General features: G+C 35.8%; 3 protein-coding genes across 3 annotated transcripts; 2 read left to right on the forward strand and 1 right to left on the reverse strand.

Moving 5' to 3' along the window:
- Positions 1 to 1,597: 1,597 nt before the first annotated feature.
- LOC144434408 (uncharacterized) lies at positions 1,598 to 3,231 on the forward strand. The gene is made up of 3 exons (XM_078122859.1): positions 1,598 to 1,685; positions 1,955 to 2,035; positions 2,747 to 3,231. The coding sequence occupies exons 1-3, from the start codon at positions 1,598 to 1,600 to the stop codon at positions 3,229 to 3,231; spliced, it is 654 nt and encodes a 217-aa protein (XP_077978985.1).
- Positions 3,232 to 4,542: 1,311 nt separating this feature from the next.
- On the reverse strand, positions 4,543 to 5,022 carry LOC144434409 (uncharacterized). Its single transcript, XM_078122860.1, has one exon. The coding sequence runs from the start codon at positions 5,020 to 5,022 to the stop codon at positions 4,543 to 4,545; it is 480 nt and encodes a 159-aa protein (XP_077978986.1).
- A 2,789-nt stretch (positions 5,023 to 7,811) lies between these two features.
- LOC144434410 (short-chain collagen C4-like) lies at positions 7,812 to 9,524 on the forward strand. Its single transcript, XM_078122861.1, has 3 exons — positions 7,812 to 7,920; positions 8,068 to 8,160; positions 9,040 to 9,524. The coding sequence occupies exons 1-3, from the start codon at positions 7,812 to 7,814 to the stop codon at positions 9,522 to 9,524; spliced, it is 687 nt and encodes a 228-aa protein (XP_077978987.1).
- Positions 9,525 to 19,089: the final 9,565 nt, after the last annotated feature.

Consider the following 19,089-nt stretch of genomic DNA (forward strand, 5'->3'; position numbering starts at 1 on the left):
TAAGATCAATGCTGATTGCTAGAACATCAATAATTTACATAATCATCGATATTCAATGGTCATGTGATTAATCAAAATTTCGATAAACATAATATATTAGAAATGCGTCATAATAATAGTTCCCATACGCTTTTGTATGTGTACCCTTGGCCTTTTATTCTTTTATATCGAGAGATGGCGCTGTACTTCACGCTTTGACAACTGCATGACCACGTCCTGTACGTAGTCGTGCACAGGCAATACGTGCTGGACAAGAAACAAGGGGCTTTCTTTTCATGTTGTTATGGGAGGAATACACTGCACTGTTATATTGATTAAATTCTGTTTCTGCTTCTGCTTGATACTGTGCAAAACACCTTGCGGTTATCACGCACATATATACATGGCTGAATAAGTTAGGAAGAGAAATTAACTCCGGTTTGATGAAAGAGGTCGACAATTCCCACAATTCACAATTCACTAAAACAGAATATCTCAAAGGTCTCAAAGGTCTGAATATGCAAATAGTAATACAATACAATACAATACAATACAATACAATGCAATGCAATGCAATGCAATGCAATGCAATGCAATACAATACAATACAATACAATACAATACAATACAATACAATACAATACAATACAAATAAGGAAAAAATATTTTGTCAATTATAACAAATGTTGAAAAAGTTTGTCTATGCTTTGTAAGCTGTTGTGTAAAGGTTTTGTAGCTCTTTCGAAGCTGGGTTGATAAAATTACTTTTGAAAAATAATTACAAAACAAGAAGTAACTCTAATTACACATTTAAAAATTGTTCCTCTACCTGTAATTCTTTGCTAAATCTTGAACATATACATAGTGGTTCTGATCACATTCCTCACCCCAATACTATTCTCATTGTATATAGCATCTCTCCAGTACACTGCTCATACGCCCTCAATCACCTTTATTTAGAAATGCCTACTTACTCTTACATTATTAAACGATTAGAATTTACGGCTGAGGAAGTGGGCTTTAACACAATTCGTGTCGCGAAGGGGGGTGGGGGGCTTGACAAGCTAAAAGGGGAGCCATGACAGATTTTGCTCTTAATCTCTGACTTTTCCATGACACTCCGTCACACTCATAATGTTTTCGTTCCCGTCCTATTTTCTCCTCAGCCCCCCCCCCCCTCCGCGTCGTAAAATGTTCTCATCTCCTAAAATGTATTTGGTATCAGTAAGCATTCATATTACTAGTAATAACGTATATCTGATGGTACCTTAAAACCAAGCTGTCACGTGTTCTGGGTCTATTTATTGGAAGAGAAAGGGAGTGGGGCCAAGGGAGAGGAGGGCAATGGAGGTTTCGTTTTATAATCAGATTACACGTTGTATTCATCGCGTAAGTTTGTCCAATGCAGCTCCAGTCCACCGAACGCTTCTAACAACTCATTTACTCAGCATGTTAAATTCTCACAGGCCACCACCAAGATGTGTAATTGGTGGAAAATGGTCACATGGAACAAACAGCAATCTCCTGTCGGGTGTACAGAGACGGGTTATGTAAACCTTCATTGGTTTATTTCACACGACACATACCACCGTCTGACTTAACCCCACACACTTTAACGATGGATTGTATCCTTATTTTGCCGATTGTCATTTTCGCTGTGTTTGCCAACGTAGAAGCTCACAACAATGAGAGAAAGGCTGGTTCAGGTAATAAGGTTTCATTTCTAAACATTAACACAATACTCTATTCGATTCTTGAGTACTTCACTGTAAAATGAAGGTCTACAGTCTTAATTCAGTATAAATGTATTATTTAGACATTTTATGGTCACTACTTTCAATATGACTTCCCGCTATCAGTGATAGTTTCATGATTCATATGATATTTGAATGCGTACTGCCAATCTGCTTCGTTATTGATTTGATAAAAACATACACAGTAGCTAATTTTTTCCCTCGTCTGCTTTCTGTTGTAGAAACCACAGCTCTCACCGGTGTCGTATTCACGAGGTGGGGTCATAACGATTGTCCAGTTAACACCAAACAGGTATATAGTGGTAAGTGTTATTGAAGTATGTTTGATATTATCGATATAAAGCAATCAAAACCAAAACAAATCGCTTCAAAAATAGTTTTTATCCTCTGTCAGTTCGTATTTTAAATGATTGGTAATTTTTTTTGGCGTATTAGCATATATGTATATATTTACCACTTTTAATATTATTCATATCCACACTGTTTGTGTTTTAACCGAGCTACGTATAACCAAAGCGAATTCCATTGTATAATTTTTATATTTATGGCAATAAAGATGATAATAATAATAATAATGATGATGATAATAATGATATTACTAATATTACTATAAGTTTATCAAACAATTCACATGTGTTGAGTATTCTATTACCAGTTACGCGTTGAAGGTTTAATAATGAACTCTCTCTACAGTAGTATTTAGGCGCCATCATCCTAAAATCTTATATTTTAACTCTGTGGAATATCCATGACATACATGACCATACGTCGCAAAAAAAAAAGCATTTTTATAATCATGACAGCACGAGGCCTTAAACTGTGCTCTTCAGAGTAGTGGTAATAATGGTAATTTTAGTATCAACCTTTGTGATAATTTGTACCAACATCATGTTTAATGAAACATCTCTTTCACACACTGCACTGTCGTCTTTTGGCGAATTGTGAAGAAAAAGAGGGAAATTATATTTGACCAAACAATCAAATATCATGGTGATATTTCTTTTACTTTCCAGGTGTAATGGGTAGTAAATATTACACTGACAGTGGAGATGGCGGGAACTACCTGTGTTTACCTCTTATCCCAGACTACGATGAGAGTGAAATTGAACCCGGTGTGCAAACTGATCGTGCACGTATTTACCACACTGAATATTACGGCAGTACTGGTCCCTTAGCAGATAAGCAATACCATGATGCAATATGTGCAGTTTGTTTAGATGACTTCCATAATAACGTTATAATGTATCCAGCAAGGAGAGACTGCCCGGCTGGATGGGACATTGAATATCAGGGATTTCTGATGGCAGGCAGAAGTGATCAGCAAACAACGGAACATGTCTGTGTTGACGTCGAAGGGAGAGCAATGTTGGGTACAAGTGCAGCTGTTAATGGGGGTCGACTTCATTCTGTAGAAGCTCACTGCCCAGCTGGGAGTGCCATACCATGTGCTCCGTATGTTGAGGGATATGAATTGTCTTGTACTATATGTGCTTTGTAGTTAAATTCTTGTAAACATTGTCAAATTGCGATGTATTCGATATTTCAACAAATTGTGTAATAAATTTGTTATGCATTTACGAGTAGAATAAATGGTGAAGAGTTGAAATAATATTTGTCAGTCAGTCAGTCAGTCTGTCTGTCTGTCTGTCTGTCTGTCTGTCTGTCTGTCTGTCCCGTCCTCTCCGTCTGTCTGTCTGTCTGTCTGTCTGTCTGTCTGTCTGTCTGTCTGTCTGTCTGTCTGTCTGTCTGTCAGTCAGCTGTGAATGTAAATATATCATGTCTAATTTGTCATGGTTTATGTTTCCAAAGGTAGCTCTGTAACATGTCTCGCATTCATGAGAAAACACGGGACTTGTAGCGGTGTTAGGCCACGTGACAAGCATAGTGTATCCTACAGTGTCTCAAATACGATCTGCACTTTGCAGACACCAAACAACAACAACAACAACAACAACAACAACAACAACAACAACACATACAACAACAAATACAAATACATAGATAAATGACCCAGACCATAGAGTCCCCTCGACCTAGTAAATGAAGTAGTCGAATGAAGACTGACAGAAAATAAATGAAGACAAAGGAACTTCGTTATAATTGTTCACACACACACATGTGCCTGCGTACATACATACATACATACATACATACATACATACATACATACATACATACATACATACATACATACATACATACATACATACATACGACTAATGGGGTCCTGATAGGAATTGACAAAATCACAATTTTAATTATCCGGGGTAGTCTATCTACATAGAGGTGCAAGTACATATAGTATAAGTACACACAGAGATGCATGTCCATCCATTTCTAACGTTTGACGTAATAGGTGTTTGATTTACGCAGGGTTGATCTTTGTCTTTCTTTTTCCGCATGCCTTTTTATGACGGTATGGCTCCATATTTGACGGATGTTGCCAACGAGAACTTAATAAATTTAATACTGCGATTGGTTGAAGAAATGATTCTTTACCTCGATGCAAGTTACTATTTATATTTGCCAAGTTAAGAAGCCCAGGTCTGGATTGATCATCTTCCCATTGCTATAACCTCAACACCTTATCAATATGTCATCGTCTAAAGTCTACGACCCCTCGCCAAATGGACGTAAATAGTTCATAAAAGTATAGTGAGTTTATAAGAAGTTAACGTATACGTACAAGAACAGAAATGCATGTTCCCAAAGTGAATATGTTTGGTTTTATTTCGGTTTATTATGTTCTATCAGTACATGGTGGTCAATACAATTCAAAATTATGTTTAGAATGAAACCAACTGAAATTCTATTTTGCACAAATTGCACATGTCAGTTCATAACCATCAACGTACGGAGCACACGGTATAGAACTACCGGTGGGACATCGACCTTCTACAGGATACAGTCGTCCGCCGATAACGCTTTCCGCTGTACCTACTATGAAGCCTCCTTCAACATCCACGCAGACGTGTTCAGTCGTTTGGTAACTGTTTCTCCCTGCCATCAGAAAGCCATGATAAACCACGTCCCAATCACTCGGACAATCATTCCTCGCTGGATACATGATAATATTGTCGTGGAGGTCGTCCAAACAAACAGCGCATGAAACATCATGATACCGCTTATCCACAAATGGACCTGTACTTCCTGAATATTCGGTGTGGTATAAGTAACCTCGGTCAAGTTGGATATCGCTTTCAACTTCATTTTCATCATAATCTGGCAAAATGGGTAAACACAAGTAGTTTGCTCCATTTCCAGGGTGGTTGTAATATTTGCTGGCCATGATTCCTGTAATGAATTATGGTGAGCTTTGCTAATAATGGTTGGACAAGAGTTTCAGTAAGGTGTGTTAGAGAGGGTTTTATATGTAATTTGGGATGTGATAAACACTTACCTGGCAGAATTATTCAAATAACATACTAAAATAAACTTTTCAAGTTTCAATATCTTATCGTTTCTGACCAACTCGTGAAAGAATGATAAACAAAGTGTAAATAGAATACTACTGCAAACATTACACTAGTCTACTTGGTGAAATGGTAAAGGGGAGCTTCTTCAAGAGTCAGAAGGTGCTTCAATTTTTGAATATAATCGTGATAGTAACTATCTTACAACTTTGACTTCTATTGCCGCGAGCTCAGCAAGACTACTTTTTTGATTGAATGCTAACTTTCATGTGCATAAATTGTAATGCAAATGTGAATAAGAAATTATACATTTTGTTAAATGAGATACAGGAAACTTATCCACAATTAACAAAATCAAATTTGGCATTATTCCGGTTTTTTAAAATATAAAAATCTCCCCACATTACGTATATATGTGGAATGACAAACGTATTCAAGCAAATAACGTGATATTAATGTCAACTCAACATAATAGAAAATTACTAACCATTGTACACCTCTGTCGTGTTAACCGGGCAATTATTATGACCCCATCTCAGAAAGACAACACCACCGGGAGTAATCGGTTCTGGAGAGAGAGAGAGAGAGAGAGAGAGAGAGAGAGAGAGAGAGAGAGAGAGAGAGAGAGAGAGAGAGAGAGAGAGAGAGAGAGAGAGAGAGAGAGAGAGAGAGAGAGAGAGAGAGAGAGAGAGAGAGAGAGAGAGAGAGAGAGAGAGACAGACAGACAGACAGACAGACAGACAGACAGACAGACAAAAAAATCCAGTGAGAAATTAGCTATGAGCAGAAGTTAGTGTAGCGTGTTAGCAACTTACCACAGCCACAATATCGATGTGTCCCTTATATTATTGAGGGGGGAGAGAGAGAGAGAGAGAGAGAGAGAGAGAGAGAGAGAGAGAGAGAGAGAGAGAGAGATAATAAATGTAAAATTTCCTCTCTATTCACTATAGTTAGAAAAATACTATCATATTAATACTATCATACTAATATCATCTCCGTTACATCCTCGTAGAACCCTACCTGAATCAGCTCCCGAGTTTGAAGACAGATACAAGACCCACAACAGAAGTGTAACTTTGAAGGACATTCCTTGGTTTTAGTTACACAAACTAGATGTATGCTTGGAAATCAATGGAACTGGGTTCAATCTCACCAATTTTCATTTACCTTGCTGACATGAACTGGATGAGTCAACTCACGTGTCTGGTATCTACCAATAATGTATCGCAAATATCGTACCGAAATCCAACACACGAAGTAGACAGAAGGTGATGAACACGGTGCGACGGGGAAAATGCCAAATTACACAGTTCATATATTTATCTGATTTTAAAAAGAAACTGTTCTTGTTATCTTCCAATAGCTAGTCGAGAACACACCAGCTGTGTAATTGAGTATGATTTATCATAGACATATATAATAGCCCTACACTAATATATGTATATATATATATATATGTATATGTATATATATATATGTGTGTGTGTGTGTGTGTGTATTAGTGTGTTTGTGTTTGTTTGTGTTTGTGTTTGTGTTTGTGTTTGTGTTTGTGTTTGTGTTTGTGTTTGTGTTTGTGTTTGTGTTTGTGTTTGTGTTTGTGTTTGTTTGTGTCTGTGTCTGTGTCTGTGTCTGTGTCTGTGTCTGTGTCTGTGTCTGTGTCTGTCTGCTTGTCAATATCCAAATATGAATGTTAGAGTTGTTGACGGCATTCTAGAAACCTATAATCCGGCAATGCAATGACCATAGATCGGAACGCAAGAAATACCTACATCCTTCCATTGAAAATACCATTCGCAAAACTTTCTCAATTTCTTCAAACTTTTAAATAAATATTCTACTCCTTTACAATTCCTCTAGATATGGTGACATCTCTTACTTTGTTGTTTTGGAATACTCCATCCTGAAGGTCAATTTGGGTAAATAATTGATTATTGAGTCTATCAAAATGGTATCATTATCAAATTATCAGTAAACTGTTGACATAACCCAAAGTTGTCGTCATTACATTAATTTATCATGAAAAATATGGGCTTTACAAACGCGTGTTTAATATTAGACCACTATTTTCAGAACACTATTTTATATAGTTTCCTGAGTTGAAATACAAAATATAACATCAATATATTGAATTGGGGATAATTATATAATATTTGATATGTTATACTATATAACTGAGTGTTTAATTTAGAAAACGTCAAAGACCTTGTGTACCCCGTTTAAACTGACTAGTCCCATCATTCGACGTGACTTTTAATGATTTTCAGCATAAAAGACTGACTGACCACCCACCAAATTTTAGTTCTATAACTCCATATTTATGTTTACCCCCATCTTATGGAAAAAGCCAACACTGTTATCTCTTTCAAATTGAATAATATATCGCAATAGATAAACTATCGCCGCCCTTCTTTTTGGTAGCTAAAGGTAAAGATATCGTTATCTATGGAAATACATACCTTATTCTTGATTGTCACCTGCAGCAGACACGCTTCACAAAGAATCAAACAACGTTTTACAGCTGTCGACTTTTCGTCCATGGTATCTATAAATACCTGTAATTGGTTACCACATGTCACGTGCTTATTTAGAGAATGTTAATGTTTTTTAAAGACTTTGCAACTCATAGTTTATCATTTTATGTTATTCAAAACAACAATCGCCAATAATGACTTGTACATTACGTACACCATATACTTGCCTGATATTGGTGACATTAGGATCTGCCTTTGACAGTCACTTTTTTGATGAGACTTCTAAGACAGGACTTGTACCCGGTAAGTTAAGATTCCTTGATTGACAGTCGACCTTAAGATATCTGATATGTTTTGTGACATAGTAGTTCCATTATTACTATACCATCTTTAATTTCCATCAACAAAGTTTGTAACTGACCTGTCCTTCATCTATTCATTCTTCTACAGAGCCAATTTCGACAGCGTTGGATACAACAGGTGTTGTTTTTACACGATGGGGTCACAATAATTGCCATGCTGGTATGGACCTTGTCTACAACGGTATATAACACTTACATTTCTTATTTTTGTAACATCTTATCTAAATTGCACTAAGCTGAAACTGGAACATTTTCTGAAATTGTTTGTTAAATACAATAACCTATTCGTAATATCACCCGTAACAGTATTGAATCACTTTGCATCACATGTGGGTAAATGTAGTGGTGCTACTGTACACACAATATGGTACATCTAATCCAATCAACTTGATTTTAGGGTCCGCACCTAAACAAATTAGCGCCCCCAAATGTGACCACCATTTCAACCTGTTACTGTAAGTACGTCTGGATAAAATCGACATTTAATTGAAATGTACAATGTCTATTTTTAAACAATTTTCAGTGAATATATTGTTGGTTGTCTGATCAAAAATATAATACTCCATTTACAGCTAATAAAAATGGTAAATGGCAAAGCTGGATAAAATTCCAATATTCATAAAACAACAACCTTTTACAAAACGATTTCGTTTTGTTTTAGATGCTTATGTGTGACAGTCGCTGGATCATTACACAGAGTACTACATGTATCATTAGAGGTTCATGAAGACCTAACTTTTTACAGAGAGAATTACATCATATAATTATGCATAAACATGAGCGTATAGCAGTTATGACATTAAATCATGTATACAGGATGCCAAGCTACATGGAGAAGCGCAGTGTTAAGAAATAACTTTTTGTTATGATGTCATTTATGATACGTTTTGATAGAGTAATCAAGCGGTTAATTTCTGACTGATTGGTTCTCAGTAATAGCATTCTCACTGCATCTCTGACGGTGCCGTAAAAATGTCAGATAAAATCTTTATTCTTAATATTTCCTAGGTAAGTTTGTTTGTTTGGCTATAGGATAGTTCTTTCTGTATTTGTATTTTAGGTGTCATGAGCGGACAACTTTACAGTCAAAGTGGTAATGGCGCAAATCATTTGTGTCTGCCTATTGTGCCGCTGTATGACATGGACAACGTAACAACTGGTGTTCAAACTGATCGTGCCTACCTATATCACACTGAGTATCGCAACCCATCCGGTCCGTTCCTTGATAGGCAATATCATGACATTCCATGTGCCGTTTGTCTAGATGGCACTCACAATAACATTATTGTGTATCCAGCCCAAAATACCTGTCCTGATGGATGGGATGTTGAATACAAGGGGTTTCTCATGGCAGAGCGAACTAGCTATGGAACGGTTGATCATGTATGTGTTGACGTGGAGGGAAGAGTTGTTCTAGGCTCAGCTACAGACGTCAATTCGGCATTTCTGTACTCGGTGGAAGGCCGCTGTCCAGCAGGCAGTGCTATACCATGCGCTCCGTATGTTGATGGTTATGAATTATCGTGTGTCGTGTGTGCAATTTGAAAAGTAACTGAAATTTCTTTTAAATATTGGTCTGTATACTACAGTGGTAATAAACCAATGGCCACCCTTTCGATTGAAAGGAGGTTAGGGTCTTCGGTATAACATCGATTCTGTTTGTTTTAATTTGTTTGTGTTGATTTGTTAGGCTAGGAATTTACAATGGATTATCATCATTATAGTTTTTATCCTAACTGTAGAACAATATTAAAAATTCAATTATTCGTCCACCCATTCACTCATTTCAACCACTATCTTAATAAATAGATTAATTGGCCAATAAAATCAAGTACTAAAACAAACAATTTTTATTTGGTAGTGTTCAATAAAACCAGAGATACATGATTGTATTACAATAGTGGAATGGCTGTTCAGGAAAATCAGATATGCGAAAATTGTATTACGAGTAACTGTGATGCGATGATGTGAATCATAACATACCATGTGCGATATTGTAAAGAGTTATCTTATTTCCTAGGATAGACTTTTCTAACAGATAAAAATCTACAACTTCAAGTGTCAATAGATAGTTGTCGTATATACAAAATGTAATACTGTAGGTTTTGACGAATGCATTTGTATTGATTACTCACTAAATTCAAATATGAAACAACATTCTATTTACATATTATATAAATATTGTATATCCAATTCTAAACTGTATTTTCCCAACCCTGAGAATTTGGCATAGCTTTTCTCTCCGTGTAAAAGTTACATCGTTGCAAACCACGGCCTCTTTTACGGCACCGTCGAAACGTGCTGTAAGAACAGTCTCGTTATTTCGAAGTGTAGCGGAAGAAATAACAGCTCTGGTTTACGAGAATGATACGTTATAATGATAAGTTATACAACTATTTTCTCATCTAATGAGGAATTTAAAATATATTTCTTATTTTTTTTGTTCCTACACTTCATGGATATTGTGTGTAAATCAAAATATCAATAAAATACAAAGTCTTATTTATTGCTAGACGTGCAATATTTTTACTCAAAATGCTCTCTTCTTAGAATTAGAAGTTGACCCCCTTCTCTATAAATAGACGGTCTTGGAAATTTTCAACTTGATCAACCGCACATCATTTTTCATTTTCTCCAAACTGTAGACTCGGACACTCCACTTTAAATTTGTGTTTCAGTGCACCCCAAGTGTTCTTTAATGTGTCTTTGGGAAGGATCTCAAAACGACACTTGTTGTAACTTTGTAATCCTGAAGGTATTCGATATCACGTTTAGGTTTATAGCTTCCCAGCGGTTCCCGCCTTTTTGCAGGTATGTTTGATGAGATCAAAGATGAACTCAAGGAATTCTACCACCGTAATGAAGGACAACCCAACATAAAGACCAACGACACCACCAATCTCAGCGAGTAAATTATAAACACCCTGAAAGACAATGGGAACATATCTATCAGCCACTTGTAAACAATTAAGACATCAGAGGGGTGTGTGGAGAAGATGAAAAAACAATGTGACTATAATGTTATAATGGACCCTACTGTTACTGCAATATATCAAATATACCCCCCGATAATAATGAGTGCCTAAAGATATTTTATTTAGATATTATATAAATAAAATGAATATTTTTGAATGTTTCTGGTAAATATTATGGTATGAAACTTCTTTCAAGAACAATATTATCATTAAAATGAAATAAAAAGGAAACTATCTGTATATGGAAATCATTGAATTTCTGACAAAGATTTGTTTGTCTGTGGTCAGGGTGGTTTTTAATCATAGTCAAGAAATCTCGCTTGTTTCAATTTTAGGAACCACACCATTACATACCTCATATTTTGGTACCTCGGAAATCTCCGTATATGTCATCTCTTCGAAATAAACTTCTAATCGGGCAAGATTTAACCTGTAAAGAGTATCGTCAGCCAAATGTTATTAAAACTAGTATATCGTGGCTTTTTTACGACTGTGGATATCATCTATATATCTTGTTGGAATCTGTCCATTTTAAGGTTTCGCTGGCTGGGGTGGGGATGAGGGTGGGGATGAGGGTGGGGATGGGATTGAGGCGCCTAATCCAATTCACAACAATATGAACTGGAGAGTATATAGCTTTGGTTTGTGTTGTATAAAAGGGATGTGTTCTAGGATTGTTTTAAAGGAGATTTCGTCTTAGCTTGCAAATATGAAATGATGTATGGAGGTCAGTGAGAGTGATCATAAGGTTACATGTTGAGATAGACGCAATAAAGATAACACAGACATATCCTTTACACTGTGTCTGCTCTGTGTTTTGTTTTTGTTAATGATAACAAACAATTTACAAATATAACAATGCAGAGCAGACACTATGTAAGGTATATGTGTGTGTGTGTTATTTATTTCGTCTATCTCAACAAGACATCTTGTGATCAGACTCCTGTATATGGGGTTAAAGGTCACTTTCTGTGTACGGCTAAATATTCACTGTTATAAAGAAAAGGGTTGTGGTCAGACTCCTGTATATAGGGTGAAAGGTCACTTTCTGTGTACGGCTAAATATTCACTGTTATAAAGAAAGGGTCAAGTTTCAAAACAAGAATTATGAAGGGTGAAAATTAGTGTGGAATATTTTCCAGGGCAATAATTTCGAACTACACGTCGTTTTGTGTTGGGCAATCTGTTCACATCTTAAATGTGCCATAAAGAGTTCAAAGAGTTCAAACTTCGTACGAAGTTATTTCGTACAGCCGTAGACCCTCCACCAGGGTGCAGGGTTTATTATGGTTCAGCACATGTTTCAATATATTAAAGAAAAGGTAAAGTTCACACAAACAACTACTCAAACTGTACTTACTGCGCATGCTCGAAGTCATTTATGTCCTTCGTTATGTCGTTGATGGAGTGAATACTTTTAAGTAAATAATACTGAAAAACAAGGAGAGAACGGTGAATGAATATTATAGATATACTTTCTAGATGTATTAGCCGAAAACCGCGCACAGGAAATACCTGTGCAGTCTAATGGTTTCAGTGTGGGAGGAACTATAGCGAAGAGGGACGTTAACACGTCTGAGTTCTCGAAGAGCCAATTTCCAGAGCTAACTTGACATACACAGCTAATTGATGCCTACATAATACAGAAAGAACCTTGAAGAAAACCACCATAAAAGTGAAATTATTCACTTACCAAGTATACCTCCGAAGGCCACAGGGACTGGGATATGGTTTTGGAGTATGCAGTCTCACTGAGAAATACAAACGTGCAATGAATTATGAAATCATTTAATGTGAAAATTGAAATCACTTATTGACATGCACCCAACCATTCAAAGTTATACATAGTCATACATACATACATACATACATACATACATACATACATACATACATACATACATACATACATACATACACACACACACACACGTACGTACGTACGTACGTACGTACGTACGTACATACATACATACATACATACATACATACATACATACATAGAAATGCATATGGAACTTATAAGTGAGTCCGTATAAATAGATGTAAAATCCGACGTTTCGAATAAATAATCTTTTTCAAAGGAAATATCGGCGAGATACAGAAATGTTAGGTAAACACTTGAACACATGAATGTAATGGAACAGAACGACAACCACGCGTGATAAACGGTTATACATACATACATACATACATACATACATACATACATACATACATACATACATACATACATACCTGCAAATTTGTTTGCAATCACAATCAAGTTTATTTTCTTGGAACATGTAATATATCAATTGGCGGCACATCTCTGTAAAGAGGACAACAATGTTATGCTAATCACAAGGTAGAATTTGCATACGATAACATAAACTTTCCTTCGATGATCAAAGGCTGGCGATTACAGTCACAAACATAAAGAAAAAACACTTCAATAGATACATATAATTATTAACCCCTAGTACAGTGCGCCCTCTGTACTAAGCATGATAAAAGTAAAAACGAGACACACTAACGTTCTGTTTGTGTGATGAAATTGGTGATGCTTTCAAAATCAGAAGTTAGATTAGGATGGTATCAGATGGGTAGGGTTTATCAGATTTGAAAGTAGTTTATAAAATGTATATACCTTGTGTTCTGTTCAGTATCTGACATCTTGAAACATCTTCTTCTATCATTATAGTATCAACACATGAACACTCTCTCTGCAGATATTCCTGTACACACTGTTTTCGACAAGCCTACAGGAAAAAAATAGTACAAATTGCAATCAAGCCGAGATAGCAAATTATTATTAAAATTACTTTGTCCTTTTTTGCAGAATAACGTTTATTTCATTATTACCAACATGTGGAATCACATGATTGTCTAACTGCAAATATAATATAAGTAATAGTTGTATTCAAGGGTTACACGTTTCTCGCTTTTCTCTCTCTTTTCTTTCGGATTTCTTTTTTAGGGGTCGGTTAATATCGAACAGTAAAGTTATCTACCACAGGCAACACACACTATTCAATGTTTGAAATGTAAGACTTGTGCTTTCGGTTTTAATATCAGAAAGCAGGAAAAAAGCTTTTTTAATTCTGACTTTAATGATGGAGAAACTTACTGTCACAGAGTATTCATCCCCATAAATTGATTCAAAAGAATGTGTATTGGAGCAGTTGCCATGGGGAGGATCTTCACGATTAATGATGGTCTGAAACAAAACAATAATTTCATGAATAAAAGTTGATGGTTGACATAATTTGTTCAGATTAGATATGTGTGTCGATTACTAACCAATGTGGACAAATGTCTATACTGTGTAGGAGATGGCTAACTAATGTAGGCAAGTGTCTAATCTATGATGTGTTAGGAGATGGCTAACTAATGTAGGAAAGTGTCTAATCTATGCTGGCAAGTGTCTAATCTATGTAGGCAAGTGTCTAATCTGTGTAGGAGATGGCTAACTAATGTAGGCAAGTGTCTAATCTATGCTGGCTTTGTGTTGAAATGTTAAATATAACGCTCGATTCCTTTCTGGTAATTATTCCACACACGATGCTAAGTATAAGTACCAGTTTTTAACACTTGCATTTTTACAATTATTTATTCCGAAGGAAGGTCGGAACAACAAAATCGAAACAAAAAAAACAAAGACACTAAACAATGGAAATAGAAATAAATAAATAAATCGAGTCGTATTAACCCCATCAGATTTGAATCAGATTGCATATAACCCACAGTCAGAATGGTATTTCTGGCCATTTTAAACTCAGCTAACACTGAGTGATAAGTCACAAAATTGTAACATGACCTGTTCAATATTTAACCATTTATGTCTTCCTACCGTAAGCTAGACTGTCAATCAGTTTAAAGAAGGGGTAGATGTGTACAGAGCAATAAACACTTTATGTCATCTTTGACAACCAACTGATAAGAGCTTTAAGGAAGATCTAGAGAATTGGTAAAAAGTACTCAACATTTGTAACAACAAAGTAGTAAACGAAGAGAAAGGCAAAAAGGTACGAATCAAAGAATGAAAACAGTGCAAATCTTCACATATTTAATTCCTGTCCCCTGTGGTTGAAGACAGAATGTGGCATACAAGATTTCAAGAGGCATGGCGCCTACATTATCACCTGTTTTATTCCGACACCTGTAGCTTTACCAGGTGTGATGGTGAACCCATCGTCTTCAGGGAATGGTGTTTTACCACGTTGATGGATGGAGACTCGGACTCCTGACTCCTGACCATAGATACTGACATACTCAGATTGTTCGGTGAATAACGTCAACTTCAGTCCATGCGATGGGCCGGCTCCACTTGTACTATAATTACCTTTCTTGGCGTAGTGGTTAAAGGTAAAACAATTTCCGTATTTTTCATCTTGAATGACTTCGAAATCCCTGCAATTGAATAGACAGTTAAAGCAATGAATCAGAAATGATTCAGAATAAAATATATCACGGGGAGGGGGAGGGGATGATACTCTGATAATAATATTTAGTGCCTTCAAGAATGGATGCATTATCTCACTAATAAATCCATGCTTTATCACATGTAAACTGTTTTCAGTATTGGTCCGTATCTCTATATGCATGCTGGAATTTTGTCCCCATATTTTAAACCATGTGGTGACCATACTACCGATTTTTAGGCCACACATGCTCGGCCGTACCCTGGAGTGAGTCGTGTTTCCCAGCACTTGTCCTGCTTTTCTCAATATAGACACGGGAGCCCTTTCATTTGGCCGAAGTGTAGACTTTTGACCGCCCTATTTTCCTGACATGTAAAAACCTTTGGTCATTTTTTGTTTTTCCTCCTGTCAAATACCCCAAGTGAATGAGAACATGTTGGTGATACTTTCATTTCATAAACATACCTTAACAGTCTGTTTTACTGTTTAAGTATACTCTCGGTATAGTAGGGTGGTGTTTCTGATATAAGCTATTGAATGGACGTTGGTTTAAGTATACTCTCGGTAGGGTGGCGTTTCTGATAACTAGCTTTTCTCAGATGGCCACACACTAATAATCTGATTACAGGGTGATTATATCTACACAGCAGAGTCACCGCTATCACCCACACTGCGTAAGCAACCGCATCGGTCAATAATATCATTAGTTGTATTACATGTACATGCATTACTGAATAAATACAAGATCGTTATTGACTCACCCATAATCACAGCTTCGTTGGTCAAACGTACACTGTAATATAAAATCTTCTGGTTGATGACCCAAGGCTCTTATATCATTTTTAGTCAATTTAACAACATCCTCCAAATCGCTGAAATCACCAGTGGCACTATAGGTTGCAAATCCATGCCAGTCAGGTGGATCTTCGCTCTGTGGATGATAAAACAACATATTCATAAACTTCTTTCAGGTACAAGAAATGCTTCTGTTTATCAATTCATAATAATTGCATAGCGATGTCGTAAACGATCAAAATACATAAGTTAAAAAAAAAAATTATTTTTGTCCCTTTTCGTAGTTCTTATAAAACATAGGACATTTCCCCTTTCCTGTTTATACAATGCAAAACAGTAAAGCGAATGAACTCCATTCTATTTTAATAAGGCCAGTTTGCTTCGAGTAATAAACGTCTGATGATAATACAAAAAATAAACATATAAGCCTACTGGTATTGTTACCGATGACATATTCATAATTTTAGTAAATTCTATATTATGACCATGACGATAGTAACCCAACTTTGATTGAAAGTCAGCAAACTTTACTCAAGGTCATTGAATTTAGGCCACAAGAGTATACCTATAAAGTCAGTTAAGAAAATAGAATACATTTCGCATGTAACTAGAATTCGTATTGATCATTTATCAAAGTTGTTTGGAATAGTCAAAAGGGCACGACAACTCCTCCGTCAGACTTTACATGGTTTGTATTAAAATGATTTAGCCATTCACATTCGTTATGTAAATTTGTACTTGAATATCAGTAAATAAGTGTATTAACTAGGGGAGCTTGGCACTTTCAAAGAGACGAGAAAACCAAACAGAGGCCAAGGGCTTTACTCTTCTTCTTAATATTTAGTTGGCTCGCATGTAAATCTGTGTGATGTCTACTAAGCTAATTCCCTAAAGTCCAAGTACATGTAATCCCGTGTACAAGTGGAGATATGATATTATAATTACAAGATTTAGCTGCTGGGTGTGGAGATCAAAGTAAAATTGGTGGAAAGTAACACTATTACCCGAATAGATATAGATATTAACTCGACAAATACAGAAACATATGGTGAATATATATATATATATATATATATATATATATATATATATATATATATATATATATATATATATATATATATATATATATATATATATATATATATAGTTTTAGGCCACAAGAGTATACCTATAATAATACTATACTATTACTAATACTATACTATTACGCTCTGCCACTGCGGTATAGAGCACTCTCTTAGCAGATTCATACTCACCGAGTTATATATATATATATATATATATATATATATATATATATATATATATATATATATATATATATATATATATATATATATTTATATTTATATTTATATATATATAATATTATAGTGTGTATGTGGGTGTCTGTGTATGTGTTGTTGTATTGTTAGAATAGAAGACATTGAGGAATATGTAGGGATAAAGCAGTTAGTAAATAGTAAAAGTATTATCTTGCCTTATCTAGAGCGACGTTAGTTAAGATTAATACAAAATGATATCTTACGCTAACTCTTTCAAATCCAAAGTTGTATTTGTCTGTAAGGTAAAAGTATTCAAAATCTCCATAGAATTCCGGATCATCGCCTTCCTTAACTATATGTTGGTATCTGTCGGCCCATCCTGACGTAAATAAGTCATATATCTGAACCGTAGAATTATCATTACTGGACTCCTCGTCTAGAAAAAAATGAACCAAGATATAACCATAGATGTAGGAAGGACCATGATATGGCCAAGTTTCATATATTTCCTAATATTAATGTCGTTCACAAAATATTCGCCATTAAGAAGCTCAAGGTGCGACGGTAGTAACCATTGCATTTTATGTTTGGGTATAGTATATACTCGCCAGTGTGTATATTACATGCCCGTCCTTACAGGACATCAATTCTATACTGACCTGTGCGCGATAAGCCAAGCAGAAGGAGAAGCAGAAGTCAATGGAAATACTCGCAGATTAGATGTATGATCAGACTGTTTGCGGACATGTGTACGTGTTAGAATTCAAGACGCACACCCAAGCATCCTTTGCAATATGAGGTTTTCACATTGGTCATACAGTACAGTAATACAGGTGAAAACCCGTCAGGGGATTCAGGTAGTAGGATTGTTTTCTCCGTGCACAATAGACTATATTTCATAAATACTGTCATCATTCTTTCAGCATTGTATCATTCACATAAGATAAAAGGAATGACACTATTATACATTCTGTTAGACTTCCTTACCACAATTATCTTCGTCCGTTCCGGAGGTACAATCATCCCAACCATCGCAAACGAATTGTTCGTGAATACATTCACCATCACTACATGCAACGTAATCCTGTGGACCTGGCAAAGAAAGTCAAAGTTTAAATTACCTAAAGTTATGGCCACATTAAATACATACACCCACACACATATAAATATATATATATACACACACACACACATACATACATACATACATACATACATACATACATACATACATACATACATACATACATACATACATACATACATACATACATACAAGTTTTAAATATTAAATTTTATCACTTTAATTGTTAACTGGAAATAGATTGTTTCTGGGAAATCTTACAATGAAAATTGATGGTTCCACAATTATCTTCGTCAGTGCCTCCAACACAGTCTTCATAACCATCGCATTCGTACCAAGTCGGGAAACATGATAGTGTAGTGTTGTCCGTACCATACTTGGGAGCACACCAATAACAAGCGCGGGCAGTACTGCCGGTGTTAGGACTTACTGTAGGACTACCAGCTCGTCGCCGACGAGAAAAACTCCCTATACAGGTAATTGCGGAGGGAAACATATTAATGTTGTAAATTGATGGTTCATTTCAGGTAACACTGAATCGATAATTTAATATATAACAGAGAAATTCGATGTATTGGAAACATC

Source organism: Glandiceps talaboti, chromosome 4, assembly GCF_964340395.1.
Source record: "Glandiceps talaboti chromosome 4, keGlaTala1.1, whole genome shotgun sequence".
Lineage (NCBI taxonomy): Eukaryota > Metazoa > Hemichordata > Enteropneusta > Spengelidae > Glandiceps > Glandiceps talaboti.

Coding starts and splice junctions, on each gene's coding strand:
- LOC144434408 (XM_078122859.1), top strand. CDS start 1,598: ATGGATTGTATCCTTATTTTGCCGATTGTCATTTTCGCTGTGTTTGCC. Junction 1,686..1,954: donor TGAGAGAAAGGCTGGTTCAG/GTAATAAGGTTT, acceptor TTTCTGTTGTAG/AAACCACAGCTCTCACCGGT. Junction 2,036..2,746: donor CACCAAACAGGTATATAGTG/GTAAGTGTTATT, acceptor TTTACTTTCCAG/GTGTAATGGGTAGTAAATAT.
- LOC144434409 (XM_078122860.1), bottom strand. CDS start 5,022: ATGGCCAGCAAATATTACAACCACCCTGGAAATGGAGCAAACTACTTG.
- LOC144434410 (XM_078122861.1), top strand. CDS start 7,812: ATGACTTGTACATTACGTACACCATATACTTGCCTGATATTGGTGACA. Junction 7,921..8,067: donor TAAGACAGGACTTGTACCCG/GTAAGTTAAGAT, acceptor ATTCTTCTACAG/AGCCAATTTCGACAGCGTTG. Junction 8,161..9,039: donor TATGGACCTTGTCTACAACG/GTATATAACACT, acceptor TTTGTATTTTAG/GTGTCATGAGCGGACAACTT.